The sequence below is a fragment of the Ctenopharyngodon idella genome, chromosome 14, assembly GCF_019924925.1.
Source record: "Ctenopharyngodon idella isolate HZGC_01 chromosome 14, HZGC01, whole genome shotgun sequence".
NCBI classification, from domain to species: domain Eukaryota; kingdom Metazoa; phylum Chordata; class Actinopteri; order Cypriniformes; family Xenocyprididae; genus Ctenopharyngodon; species Ctenopharyngodon idella.
The window spans coordinates 24,757,978-24,772,420 of NC_067233.1; the positions used below are offsets into that span (position 1 = coordinate 24,757,978).

At 34.1% G+C, this 14,443-nt stretch overlaps 1 protein-coding gene across 16 annotated transcripts in view; it reads right to left on the reverse strand.

The window, feature by feature from the left end:
• The window catches only part of LOC127494387 (uncharacterized), a 102,816-nt gene that overhangs the window by 88,081 nt on the left and 292 nt on the right, over positions 1 to 14,443 (reverse strand). For 7 of the 16 annotated variants that reach the window (XM_051860247.1, XM_051860245.1, XM_051860248.1 and 4 more), the window contains exons 2-5: positions 7,498 to 7,830; positions 6,970 to 7,203; positions 4,683 to 5,009; positions 4,161 to 4,394 (exon numbers count right to left, since the gene is read on the reverse strand). The exons of 2 other annotated variants lie outside the window; for them this stretch is intronic. In XM_051860247.1, the coding sequence (XP_051716207.1) occupies positions 4,161 to 4,394; positions 4,683 to 5,009; positions 6,970 to 7,203; positions 7,498 to 7,830 (1,128 nt within the window). Of the gene's footprint in view, positions 1 to 1,118; positions 1,342 to 4,160; positions 4,395 to 4,682; positions 5,010 to 6,969; positions 7,204 to 7,497; positions 7,831 to 14,443 lie in introns of those variants that run through there. 7 more of the 16 variants (XM_051860253.1, XM_051860250.1, XM_051860249.1 and 4 more) reach the window with 6 other exon arrangements.

The following is a 14,443-nucleotide window of genomic DNA, read 5'->3' on the forward strand; positions in this document are numbered from 1 at the left end:
TTTCACAAACTTTCACAGAAACAGAAGACAAATATCTGACAGACTCTTGATCACGTTCATCTCAGTAACAGTTGTTCTGCTGGAAGTGAGTGATTTGAGTTGTTTCATCTTTTCTCATGATCGTTCAGGTCTGAACACAATCACCTGATCAATGTCATGTGACTGATCTCTCTGGAGCTGCAGGAACATTTACTAAAATACAATCAAATATGTGCAATATATACATTGCTTGCAAAAATCAGAAAAATCTGTTACTTTTGAGTCTCTGTCAACAGAGAAAGATGTCGAGCATGAATACTGACGCTTCAAGATCTGGATTTATCATCAGTTTGACAGACATTCTCATTCTAGAGAGCATTTTATGGAGCAACATTTATTGTTACAGGTTTGAGTACAAAGACAGACATGAATTTGTATAGAATTGAGAACATGAGGGAAAGAGAGAAGAACAGAGAGGATTTATGGGGGGAAAAAGAAAGTTAGAGAGAGATGTAAATGAGGAAAAGCATGCTGAAAAGTAGCTGAACCATATGATGAAGTGTGAAAACGAGTAGAACTGTTAGGTTAGTTTGCAAACTTAGACAGTAATATGTTTTAATCAGTCAGTGAATGCTAGTTGTATTTTCTGGTATGGCAGAACAAAATCACCTGTTATACTTCATCTAAGAAGACCATATGCAGAATATAACTATAAAAACTATCATTTTGATTTCACGTCTTTAACTGAGACTGTGACTGTTGATGAGACTTAAACACTTCCATTATAATACTCCACTAATACACACTCCCCCGGTTTCATAGACAAGACTAGTCTCAAACTAAAATGCATGTTTGAGCTGTTTTAACTTAAAATATGTCTTAAAATATGTCAGTGTCATTGTTTTTGTTTGTTTGTTTTCTAAGGCATGTTTTTAAATGTCCTAATTGAACTAAATGCTAATCTTGGCTTAATCTAAGCCCTGTCTGAGAAAGCAGACCACTGTATAGACAAGAAAACACTAAGACTAGATCACTGCAGACTGTTTTGTTAACACTCTTAATGTAATATTACAGTGTTTTTATTTCAGAGATTCATGTGATTGAACATCATGATCAGTTTGATCTGAAAGTTGACTCACATGCAGCAGTTTGCAGCAGCAGCAGCATCAGTCCAAAGATGAGCATCATTTCTCTAAAGTCCAGTTTCCAGAAGAGCCCAATCCCAGCAGAAGAGTGTGGATGCAGCTTCAGATGGAGACATGAGTGTCTGTTCTTCAGTCCGTCTGTGTTCTGGCTCTCATGAAGCTCTTCATGGTGAGACTCACTCTGGACTCACACATGAGGAGATATCTGACCACTTCACTGAGAAAAGAGGAAGTTCCCTCATATGGAGGAAGGAACATGATGTTAGTTTGCAATAAAATACATCTAAAAAAGAATAAGTGAAACTAAGAGAAAAGTGTAAAAAGAAGTAACAATTTCAAGTACACTTCCTAAAAAAGTGCTAATCTTATTTGAAGCAACAAGTAAGGTAAAATTACTAATTACGCAACCTACTTTTACAAATTCAGATATTTTACTCCAAGTCAAATAAAACAGTGTCTTTACTGTATTGATGAAATTATTTAGACCAGGGGTTCCCAAACACATTCCTGGAGCCTTCCCAACACTGCATGTTTTCCATGTCTCTTTAATCAAACACACCTGATTCAGATCATCAGCTCATTAGTCGAGACTCCAAGACCTGAAATTGGTGTGTCAGACAAAGGAGACATGCAAAATGCGCAGTGTTGAGGAGGCTTCAGGAATGTGTTTGGGAACCCCTGCGACAGATTCATTGAGAGTAAAACCAGAATAAGCCCTACATGTGACTGTTACAGCAGGCTGTTTGTGATGTCTTCCTCTCGTTGAGTGAGTGTGTGATGATGTTTTAGTGTTTCATGTCTGTAGAGAGAGAGAATGAAGAGATGATTCTGACCTTCAGCCCGTCTGGACTCAATCTTCTGTTTACTGGACCTGAGACTCACGAGACGCGTTGAGTTCTGGAGCTGCTCAGAGCTCATAGAGAGCGACACCTGCAGGAGGAAACTACAACTACAGCTGGACTCATTTCATCACGGCCTGCTTTTGTAAGTTTAATTTTTTTTTTTTTTTCATTTATTAACTTTTTATCTAGCTGGATTACGAAAAAAATTGTATTAAATCATTCACCTATTAACAAAAATTAACAGAATAATCATTAATAATTATATTATTGACAGACTGCATAAAAAGAACACTATTCTAATTCTTTATCTCGATTCACTACGGTAAGCCTAAAAAAATATATTTTTAGATGTTGGGACTATTTTGTAGGAAATTATAATTAATTGCTTACGTCATATCCGTAAACACAGAAGTGTTGCGTTGGGTTTAATAATCAACTTATAATTTAACACAGATAGTGTAAATAACCGCTGAGGAATAATAATCCACAACGATACATATAATACATAATTATATGACATTTTTATATATAAACCGATTCCTCAAACCCTCTGATTCATCCGTACAGAAGAGCGAAACACAACTGACTCCAAACTACTCCACATGACATGCAGTTTTCTGTTTCACACACAGATGGAGATAGAGAGGCTCAAGCTCTGTAGTGCAGTTTTAAATCGGTCAAATAAACTATAAAAATACACGTTATGTAATATTATAAGTCTAAAATGTTTAACTAGTAGGCCTAAGTGTGAAAGACAGACACTTTCCTGATTAATAGTCAAGTCAAGTCACCTTTATTTATATAGGCTAGCGCTTTTAACAATGCAGATTGTGTCAAAGCAGCTTTACAGTGATAACTGGCAAATTATTTTGGCTGCACAGCAGCTCTAGAAGAAAATGGTGTCATTGTGCAGCGTAAGTAAATTCAGTATTGATCAATAGCGACATCTGCAGGAGGAAACAAGAGTTACAGCTGGACTCATTTACTAAAATTAATTTTATTATAGAACTATTTAGAAATTCATAATGTTTAAACTTGATTAATGTGCACTTTCTGTTAATTAAAATGAAAATTACATTAAATAAACAAACAAACAAAAAAAAATCAAATGATCTTGCATTTTTTTGACTGCAAAAAAGTTTAATTTCAATTAGATTTTTCATTTAACTCAATGCCAAAAAGTTCATCTTAATTTCAACACAGATTCAATTTACTATTCCTGAAGAATATTTATTTAATATTCTACAGTGACAAAGATTTTGTAAAGATAAATGCACGAATGTGGCTAAACATGTTAAACGTCATCAAAAAACTGCAAATTCAAGCAGAAGTTTAAAAGCACGAAGAGCAAAACAGCAGACACCACAAAACACACACAGATCAAGAGGAACAGTTTTGAATTCAAGCTTTTTCAATTCAAGTTTATTTTTATAGTACTTTGCACAATACATGTTGTTTCAAAGCAGCTTTACAGAAAATGCTTGTTTTAATGTTACAATTGAGGAAATATTCTGTTATCAGCCAGAGATGATTGTGTCACAGTAATATCCATATGGCAGTAATATACAGCTATAATATAGTACATGTTCGTTAGTTAACTTCATGTTTTCAGTGAAGCAGACACAGCGTACATGTTAGGCAGAAATTACAACTTGTGCTCTTAACGATTACAATAAAAGGATAATATTAAAATACTATAGGATAATGTCTGAAAGTTTTGCGTGTCGATCCAAAGTTGCCGTCATCTGAAATCATTATAATTGTTCGCCTGAAAACATCGTAGAAACAGGAAAGCAAAAGGAGAGGATTTCTCATAGCTGTGATGAGATCTGCTGCTGGTCTCCTGAATCTTCTGCTGTGTGTTCATGTCCTTCTCTAAATCTTCTCATTCTCACTTTTTGATCTTCCTGTTTCTTTCCTAAAAGCATCACATCATCATCATCTTCACACTCTTAATATTTGCCTGTCAAATCCATAATGATGATCATAAATGTCTCTGACCTGACGTGTGTCTCATGTAGATGTGAAAACCTCCTAACAGACCAAACAGAACCATCATCTGAAAACTCCAGACCAGCACAAACACCACAGACTCTGAACACACTGAAAACAACACAGACACGTCAGTCAATGAACATATCAATCAATCATTGTTGTGTTGTTGGTATCTGTAGTTGAACAGAAATAATCTCACCAGGACAGTGTTTTACTCTAATGCTCTTCTGTTCGTGACTGACGTGGTTCTTCACACTGCAGATGATGTTTCCATCAGTTTCCTCATTCAGCTGAATGGTGGTGTTTCCATCCATCAGTGATTCTCCATTCAGAGTCCAGCTGTAGATGAGCTGATCCCCGTCAGAGGAGCAGGACACTGACTTCATCCCATTGGAGGAGCAGCTGATTGACACATTCACTGAGCCAATAGGAGCTGGAGGGAGGGACACATGACAGTGCATGACAAACAGACACATTCAAACAAATATGGCTTGTTTCCAAAATAGATCCTAAATACTGTAAATAAATATCTGGCAAATAAAACAACAACAAAATAAATAGAAACAAAAGTACAGTTGCTTTTGATGAAATTCTTCCAGATGTTCAATAATGAGCTGCATAAAAAAAAACCTTCACAGAGATTCAACTGATTCATTTTCATGAGAGTGAGATCTTTGGAGATCATGAGATTGTAATGAGTCTGATGAGAGAGTTACTGTACCTTCAACATTCACTTGAAGATCTGCAGATGTTTCTGTGCCGTCTGAGCCCTCGAGTATTAAAGTGTAAATCCCTGAATCTGCTCTGATCACACGGTTTATTATCAGAGTCCCGTTAATGACTGTCACTTCAGTTCTGTTATTAAAAAAATCACATTCCTTTATCTTGTCACTCCTTACTCTACAAACTGGATCATCTTGGTTGTTGTTTATTCTCTTTTGTATCTTCAGGACATATTCACTAGTGTCCACCATCAGCAGATTGAGTTTGTGTCCCAGAGCTGCGTAACAGGGATCTGCCTGATTAAACCTGCAGTTAAACTCCACACCTGAAGAACAAAACACACACACACACACACACACACACACACACACACACACAGAGAGAGAGAGAGAGAGAGAAATGTCTATAAAGATCTCTCATCATAAACTACAATCAGATAAATTTCACAAACAGTCACAGAATCAGAGTTCAACAGAAGACACGTATCTGACAGACTCTTGATCTAATCTCGGCTCTCAAATATAATGTTCCTAAAATCATCCGCATCAAAAACCACATAAAATGGTTTAAGCGCAGTTTCCTGTCCTGTGTTGAACATGTAAGTCTTTAACAACTGAAGTTCTCCATTCATTCGTCCGTTCATTCATTCATTCATTCATTCATTCATTCATTCATTCATTCATTCATCCGTCCATTCATTCATTCATTCATTCATTCATTCATTCGTCTGTCCGTTCATTCATTCATTCATTCATTCATTCACGTTCATCTCAGTAACAGATGTTCTGCTGGAAGTGAACAAAAGTTATTGTACAAATATTATATTTATTAAAGTATTGGATTATATTTCATTATAATCACAAACATTACTATAACATCTCAAATCCTAAAATAAATAAAATGTGTTTTTGGATAATGCTCAATGAGTTTGATTGACATCTGTGTTAGGCAATTAGGTGTTATCCAGGCTGTCTCAGGCATTCCTGTGAGTTTGTGTGTGTTCACACATTCAGTTATAACAGTTGTGTGTCAGAAAATGTTAGAAATACAGCAGCGATGTTTAAGTAAAATTCTATAAAAATACTTTAAAAAATTCGCATTGACGTGCACTCAAAAAATGATTTTTTGATGCTGTTCACTTTATTTAAACAACTTATTTTGATTCTACACCATTGTATTAGGTTTCTGGTTCCAATTGAATTGCTTCATGTTCAGCTGACTAGAAATTATTACTTTTTGACTTAACTTGATGTTTTCATATTAAAATAACATGTTTCAATCAAGTAAACTCAACCAGGACTCAAACAGGACTTTCACTTCCCATCATGCTTTGCAAAGGGGCTGATCTGGGAGAGTAAATGTTGAAATAAAGTGTTATTTTAAGCAGTTTTTAGCAACATGAGAAAATGGAGAGACTTTTTAATGTTTACTCTTCTATTATGTTGGTATTTAAAAGTTTCTGTTATGTTAATAGTTTTGGGGTTACCATTGTGGTGAAGTGTAGAACATGTGCTTGGGTTGAGGACCTGCTAACAACAAATAAAGTTGATTTAATAACAAAAAACACTATTTTGGGCATGCCATAGATGGAATAAAATCATCTTCTGGCTAACACTTAACAAGAGCCTTTATAGAGTAAAGGTTTTGTGGAAGTTGTGAAAATTGTTCTTGAACGCATCCATTAAATAAACTATTTAATTAAACTGGATTACTTGTTTGAATTTTAGGATAATTAAACTTAATGGTTTTGGACCAAATTAACAATGTTAACTTGATTCAACTAAATGGCATTGAGTTAACCTTATGTAATAAATTTAAGTTAACTGAAATAAATAATGTTATTTAAATGCAACATAACCAAATTGCGTGGAACCTGTTGACATAAAAATATTAAGTAAATCCAATGTATAATTTTTTTGAGTGTGGGAGAGAAGCCGTCCATCAGCCCGCAGGTAACGGCAACACTTTTCAACTCCAATCTCCAGCTCATTCTGTAACAGGTAAGACGTTTTGTTTTGAAAATCACATCTTTTTTGTGTTATTTTGTATGTGGACGGGTGATAGCTATTCTAGGTGCTGTTGTTTGACTTAATTCACAAATGATAAAAGGTCAAACTAGAGGTCACAGCTGCAGTAGTTGGTCCTGTAATCACTAAAACTGAAAACATGTCAACACAAATTACTTCGAGAATGAACTGTGAATGAAGAGAACTCACAGTTTTGCATCACTGCTGTTAGCAGTGGTTTTTTATAAATATGTGGACATTCATGTATTAAAATCTCACCAGGACAGTGTTTTACTCTAATGCTCTTCTGTCCGTCACTGACGTGGTTCTTCACACTGCAGATGATGTTTCCATCAGTTTCCTCATTCAGCTGAATGGTGGTGTTTCCATCCATCAGTGATTCTCCATTCAGAGTCCAGCTGTAGATGAGCTGATCCCCGTCAGAGGAGCAGGACACTGACTTCATCCCATTGGAGGAGCAGCTGATTGACACTTCCACTGAGCCAATAGGAGCTGGAGGGAGGGACACATGACAGTCACATGACAAACAGACACATTCAAACACACATGGCTTGTTTTTAAAATAGAGCCTAAATACTGTAAATAAATATCTGACAAATAATAAATAAATAAATAAATAAATAAATAGAAACAAAAGTGCAGTTGCTTTTGATGAAATTCTTCCAGATGTTCAATAATGAGCTGCATGAAAAAAAACCTTCACAGATTCAACTGATTCATTTTCATGAGAGTGAGATCTTTGGAGTTCATGAGATTGTAATGAGTCTGATGAGAGAGTTACTGTACCTTCAACATTCACTTGAAGATCTGCAGATGTTACTGTGCCGTCTGAGCCCTCGAGTCTTAAAGTGTAAATCCCTGAATCTGCTCTGATCACACGGTTTATTATCAGAGTCCCATTAATGACTGTCACTTCAGTTCTGTCATTAAAAAGATCACATTGATTCTCCTTTATCTTGTCATTCTTTACTCTACAAACTGGATCATCTTGATTGTTGTTTATTCTCTTTTGTATCTTCAGGACATATTCACTAGTGTCCACCATCAGCAGATTGAGTTTGTGTCCCAGAGCTGCGTAACAGGGATCTGACTGATTAAACCTGCAGTTAAACTCCACACCTGAAGAACAAAAAAACACACAGAGAGAGAGAGAGAGAGAAATGTCTATAAAGATCTCTCATCATAAATTACAATCAGATAAATTTCACAAACATTCACAGAATCAGAGTTCAACAGAAGACACGTATCTGACAGACTCTTGATCTAATCTCGGCTCTCAAATATAATGTTCCTAAAATCATCATCAAAAACCACATGAAATGGTTTAAGTGCAGTTTTCTGTTCTGTGTTGAACATGTAGGTCTAACAACTGAAGTTCTTCATTCATTCATTCATTCATTCATTCATCCATTCACGTTCATCTCAGCAGCAATTGTTCTGCTGGAAGTGAGTGATTTGAGTTGTTTCATCTTTTTTTTTTTTTTTTTTTTTTTTTTTTTTTCCAAAATTATTTATTGTACAAATTTCACATATATTCAACAGATATAAATGTTTCACAGATAATGCTCTGAAGAGTTTCATATCATCATGAATCAATAACACTTTTACCTTAGTTATTATATATTGCGAACAGTAACATTCATATCAAAAATATTTAAAAAAAATATTTCCAGAAATTAGAGGAAAAAAAGAAAGGAAAAAAAAAAAAAAAAAAAGGGTATACATGTATATTTAAATTAAAGAAGAGGAATTTAAGTCTTTGTAAATGTTTATAGTTCTGATTGCTTTGCGGTTTGACAGTCCTTGTAATGTTTCAAAATAAATCTTCATGTCAGCCTTGAAATGGGTGATATTAGGTATCCTTTCAGACCATTTACATTTGTGTATATGAAATTTACCAAGTAATATTATAAGATTTAACATAAACACATGACTCTTATCTATACCTTTTTTGTCATAATAAAAAATAACATCTCTTTTCTCTATATTAATTTGGATTCCACTTAACATATTAAATAAATATTCCACATCAATCCAAAAGAATTTAACATACATACAATCAAAAAAAAGATGTAAAATAGTTTCAGTATCCATTTTACAGAATACACAAGATTCAGAAAGATCATTTTTATATCTTTTTAGGAAATGGTTTGTTGGATAAATTTTATGTATTATTTTAAAGTATATTTCATTAACTTTATTATTGATACAGTATTTGTTGTTATAAGTCCAAATCAATCTCCAATTAATATTCTCAAAATGGTCATTCCAAAAGAATTTATGTCGAAATGTTGTAGGACAATGAATCAAACGTCTGAAAAATGTATTATTACATTTACTGTCATTAATATCAACACCGTTCAACAAGACCTCTTTTTTAAACGTTGATTGCTTGTGAGATTCACTGATGCCTTGCAGAAGTCTCAAAAAACCTGTTGGTATTGCATCAAATACGATGCTGTATTCTCGTGGAGATATTGGAATACAGAATGTCTGTAAAAATTCAGAATATGTAAATAAGTACCCCTTGTCATTTATCAATTGTGAGACCATTAAGATACCATTTTTAAACCAATTGTTATAGAAGATTGATTTATTCTTATATTTAATGATTTTATTATTCCAAATTAACTGTTTGTGGGGGGAAAAATTATGTTTGTATATAAGAAGCCAACACAAAAGAGCCTGTCTATGAAAATTGGATAACTGAATAGGGAGTTTGTTAACTTCAAAGTCGCATTTTAGGAGAAAATCTATACCACCAACTTTTTCAAAAATGAGGTTTGTAATTATATACCATAACTTATCTTTATGCTTAATATAATGTTTAATCCAGTTCAACTTGAAAGTTGTATTAGAAGTAGCAAAATCAAGGACGTTCAATCCTCCTTGATCATAAGAATTACATAAAATATTTTTATTTAAATAGTGAGGCTTGTTTTTCCATATGAAATTGAATAAGGTTGAATCAATTTTTTTTTGAAAAGATTTTGGTACATCTAATACTTTGGCAGGATAGACTAAGCGAGATAGCCCCTCAGATTTGGACAAAAGAACCCTACCTTTGAGTGACAAATCCCTCATGAGCCATATATCAAATTTCTTTTTAATTTTCAACATAAGGGGTTGAAAATTGGATTGCACTCTTTCTGACTGATTTTTACAAATATTGATACCAAGATAAGTTACCTCCTCCCTAACTGGAATACCTTCAAATTCGGTTAAAGGAATACTATTGTCTTTAAGTGGAAAAAGAGTACATTTTTTAACATTTAAAGATAAACCTGAAGCTTCAGAAAATATATTGAGACACTCTATAACTTTTTTAACCTGTGATATATCTTTCAAAAAAATTGCTGTATCATCAGCAAGCTGACAACTTTTAATTTCTTTTTCCCTAATTTTGATGCCTTGAAAAGAGTTATGATGTAAATGTAATGCCATTATTTGCATGACCAAGAGAAATAGAAAAGGGGCTGCCGGATCTCCCTGTTTTATGCCCCGGGAAATGCTAAATCTACGAGTAGTTCCCCAAGGAAGTTTAATTGAACTATTACAGTCACTATATAAAGTTTGTATCGCCCTTTTAAAGTATTGACCAAAACCAAAAACATCCAATAAATCAAATAAAAAATCGTGTTTCACAGTATCAAAGGCTTTATATATATCTATAAATAGAATGTAACTGTTATCTATTATGTAATCCTTATAATCTATTAAATCTAAGATTAACCGAATATTATTACTAATATGTCGTCCTTGCATAAAGCCGGACTGACTATCATCTATAATTGTATCTAAACACAACTTTATTCTTTGTGCAAAAATATGAGCAATCAATTTAGCGTCATTATTAATTAAGGTTATAGGCCTCCAATTGTCAAGAAGCAAACAATCCTTATTGGGTTTAGGTAACAATGTAATTAAACCTTGACACATAGTTGGGGGAAGCCTACAAGATTCTATAGCCTCCTTAAAAACCAATAATAAGAATTCAGAAATATAATCTTGAAATACCTTATAAAATTCACCTGTAAGGCCATCATTCCCTGGGGATTTATTATCTTTTAACTTACTGATGTTCTTTTTTAGTTCGTCAATGGATATATCTTGATCACAAAAGTCCTTCTGAGTTTCATCAATACCTTGAGCCACATTTTTTATATAAGAGAGGAAGTATGAGCTCTGATTACTGTTGTGTTCAGAGTATAGTTTCTTATAAAATTCTTCCACAAAATTTGAAATTTGTGGGGGGTCTTCAGAGAGTTGTTCATTAATTTTAAGTTTATATATACTATTAACACTAACATTTCTTTTTTCTAAATTATGAAAATATTTCGTATTCCTTTCACCATATTCTATCCATTTCCGTCTAGAACGAATAAAAGCACCCCGTGCTAAATTTTGATAGATATTGTCCAATTCAGATTGTAATTCAAATAAAATACTGATATCGGCTGGAGATTGCTCATTCTTTTCATAAATAGAAATTATTTTCTTCAGTATTCTATCTTGTCTCTGTCTTTTTTCCTTAGATAATTCTTTTCCCCTTTTGATTGCCATATTACGTATCTGAAATTTGGTATATTCCCAATGTTTGCCATATATTTCTTCTTTTTTTGCTTTTATTAAATTTTCATTTATAATTTTTTTGGCTTTTTCTTTGAAGATTTTATCACTCAAAAGTGTATTATTTAATTTCCAATAATTTGGTTTATATTTTATTGATTGATTCCTTATACATAATACTAAAGTAACCAAATTATGATCAGAAAATATTGAGGGTTCTATTTTGGCTTCTTCCACACTGTCTAGTAACTCATTTGAAATAAGCCAAAAGTCAATCCTGGATCTCTTAGATAAATCTTTGTTATTCCAAGTAAACTGGATTTGATCTGGATTTTTTAGTCTCCAAACATCACAACAGTTTAAATGCAGACAGAGATTATTAAATTCTCCGTAAGTGCCTCTTAAGGATCTTTGAGGTTGACAGTCTTTGGTGGGGTCACTTATGCAGTTCCAGTCACCCCCCAAAATTAATTTCGCATTAATGAAGGAATTCGATAAAGCATTTATCTGTTCTTCAAATTCAGCAAAAAGAAGTGTGTTTTTATGACTATTGTTATGACCATATATATTACCCAAAATGAAAATATCCTCCATAAATTCAGTAACTAAGATAATCCATCTTCCTGAATCATGAACTACATTTTTAAGGATTTTTCCCTGAAAGGATCCCTTTAATATGGCAACGCCAGCTGATTTACTGTTTCCATAAGCCATCCAGATATTATCTCCCCACTGATTTTTCCAGAAATTAAAATCTGAAGGTAAAGCGTGTGTTTCTTGTAGGAAATAAAAATCTGCCTTGAAAGTTTTACAAAATAAAAATACAGCTTTCCTCTTAATCTGATCTCGTATACCCCTCACATTGAGTGAATAAAGTGACAAAGACAAGTTGAAAAGTAGAACAAAAGTTGACTCAGAAGAAAGGAAAAAAAAACCCCTGAGTTTTAGGTGTATTAAGGAAACAAAATGATTTTCTACACCTTTTAAATACTAATTTGAACAAGCAAACAAGAGTTTATAATTCTCTGATCTTTGAACTTTCAAACATGATGTTTAACAGCACATCACTAGATGTAATTTAGAATACAACTAGATTTCTCAAAGAAAACAGTTTCCTTTAACATCAAGTCTGATCCATCATTACATTCTAATTTCTTTACCCTCAATGATGGCTTTGGCTCCGACGAAGAAGGCTTTTTTTCCTTGCTTTCGTGCCTCTTCAATCTGTGGCCACAGTTTAGTGCGTGTCTCTTTGTCCTTTGTAGTCAAGTCTTCGCCGAACTTTAACTTGTTTGTTTTGAGGAATTCCGAATTTTTTGCACATTTCCATACCTTTTCTTTGGTGGATCTGGATGTAAATCGTGTTATCACCGGCCGAATTTTACCATCCTCTCTCCGTCCGATCCTATGGCTTACATCAATTTGGCAACGAAGATTCTCTTCGGGGTCTTGAATGACTGCCTTGCAGATGTCAATCACACGCTGTTTAACGTCTTCTCCTTCCTGCTCTGTTAGGCCATACAGCCTCAGGTTCCATCTTCTGTGATAACGTTCCATCTCATTCAATCTGTCTTCCAGGCCTGTTATTTTCTTCTGATGATCATCACTTGCCTTCTTAACCGTTGTTATTTCTGTTTTCATGTCTTGCAGTTCGTTGAAAAGAAACTCCGATGATTCCTTTAAAGCTTCGATGCTGTCTGCATTTTTCTTTATAAGACCTGCAAGACTGTCTGCATTTTCTTTTATTTTTTCAGCCACAAGCCTCACGATGTTATCTTGCAACTCGGACAGTGTAGGTTCAGCTTTCCCTTTCTTTGCGGCCGGAGTGCATGGAGCTGAATCAGGGAGAGGGACAACTCCTCCGTCGGAAGTGTAAGAATGTATATCAGCTGCTTTAACAACTTCCATTACATCCTCAGTCAAATCTTTGTTTTCTCTGGTGAATGAAAGAGTCTTGTTTATCTTTTTACCTTGGTCTCTTGGTCTTTTCTCGGTCATCTTTGATTTTTTTTTTTTTTCCCCTCAATGTGCTAATTAGTCTGTTTAACTCAAACACACTTCGAAAATATGTCCAAAATCGTCCTTGTACCAAGACAACAACGTAAACATATAATTCCAGTTGTTTGCACTGATCGAATTTAACTTTTAAGGTGAGAAAATCATTAATTGCTCTTTAGCTTTGAATATCGCCAACTGTTCCGGCCGCCATCTTGTTGGCCTCCAGTTGTTTCATCTTTTCTCATGATAGTTCAGGTCTGAAAACGATCACCTGATCAATGTCATGTGACTGATCTCTCTGGAGCTGCAGGAACATTTACTAAAATACAATCAAATATGTGCAATATATACATTGCTTGCAAAAATCAGAAAACTCTGTTACTTTTGAGTCTCTGTCAACAGAGAAAGATGTCGAGCATGAATACTGACGCTTCAAGATCTGGATTTATCATCAGTTTGACAGACATTCTCATTCTAGAGAGCATTTTATGGAGCAACATTTATTGTTACAGGTTTGAGTACAAAGACAGACATGAATTTGTATAAAACTGAGAACATGAGAGAAAGAGAGAAGAACAGAGTGGATTTATGGGGTGAAAAAGGAAGTTAGAGAGAGATGTAAATGAGGAAAAGCATGCTGAAAAGTAGCTGAACCATATGATGAAGTGTGAAAACGAGTAGAACTGTTAGGTTAGTTTGCAAACTTAGACAGTAATATGTTTTAATCAGTCAGTGAATGCTATTTGTATTTTCTGGTATGGCAGAACAAAATCACCTGTTATACTTCATCTAAGAAGACCATATGCAGAATATAATTACAAAAACTATCATTTTGATTTCATGTCTTTAACACAGACTGTGACTGTTAATGAGACTTAAACACTTCCATTATAATACGCCACTAATACACGTTCACCCGGTTTCATAGACAAGACTAGTCTCAAACTAAAATGCATGTTTGAGCTGTTTTAACTTAAAATATGTCTTAAAATATGCCAGTGTCATTGTTTTTGTTTGTTTGTTTTCTAAGGCATGTTTTTAAATGTCCTAATTGAACTAAGGGCTAATCCTGGCTTTATCTAAGCCCTGTCTGAGAAGCCAGACCACTGTATAGACAAGAAAACACTAAGACTAGATCACTGCAGACTGTTTTGTTAACACTCTT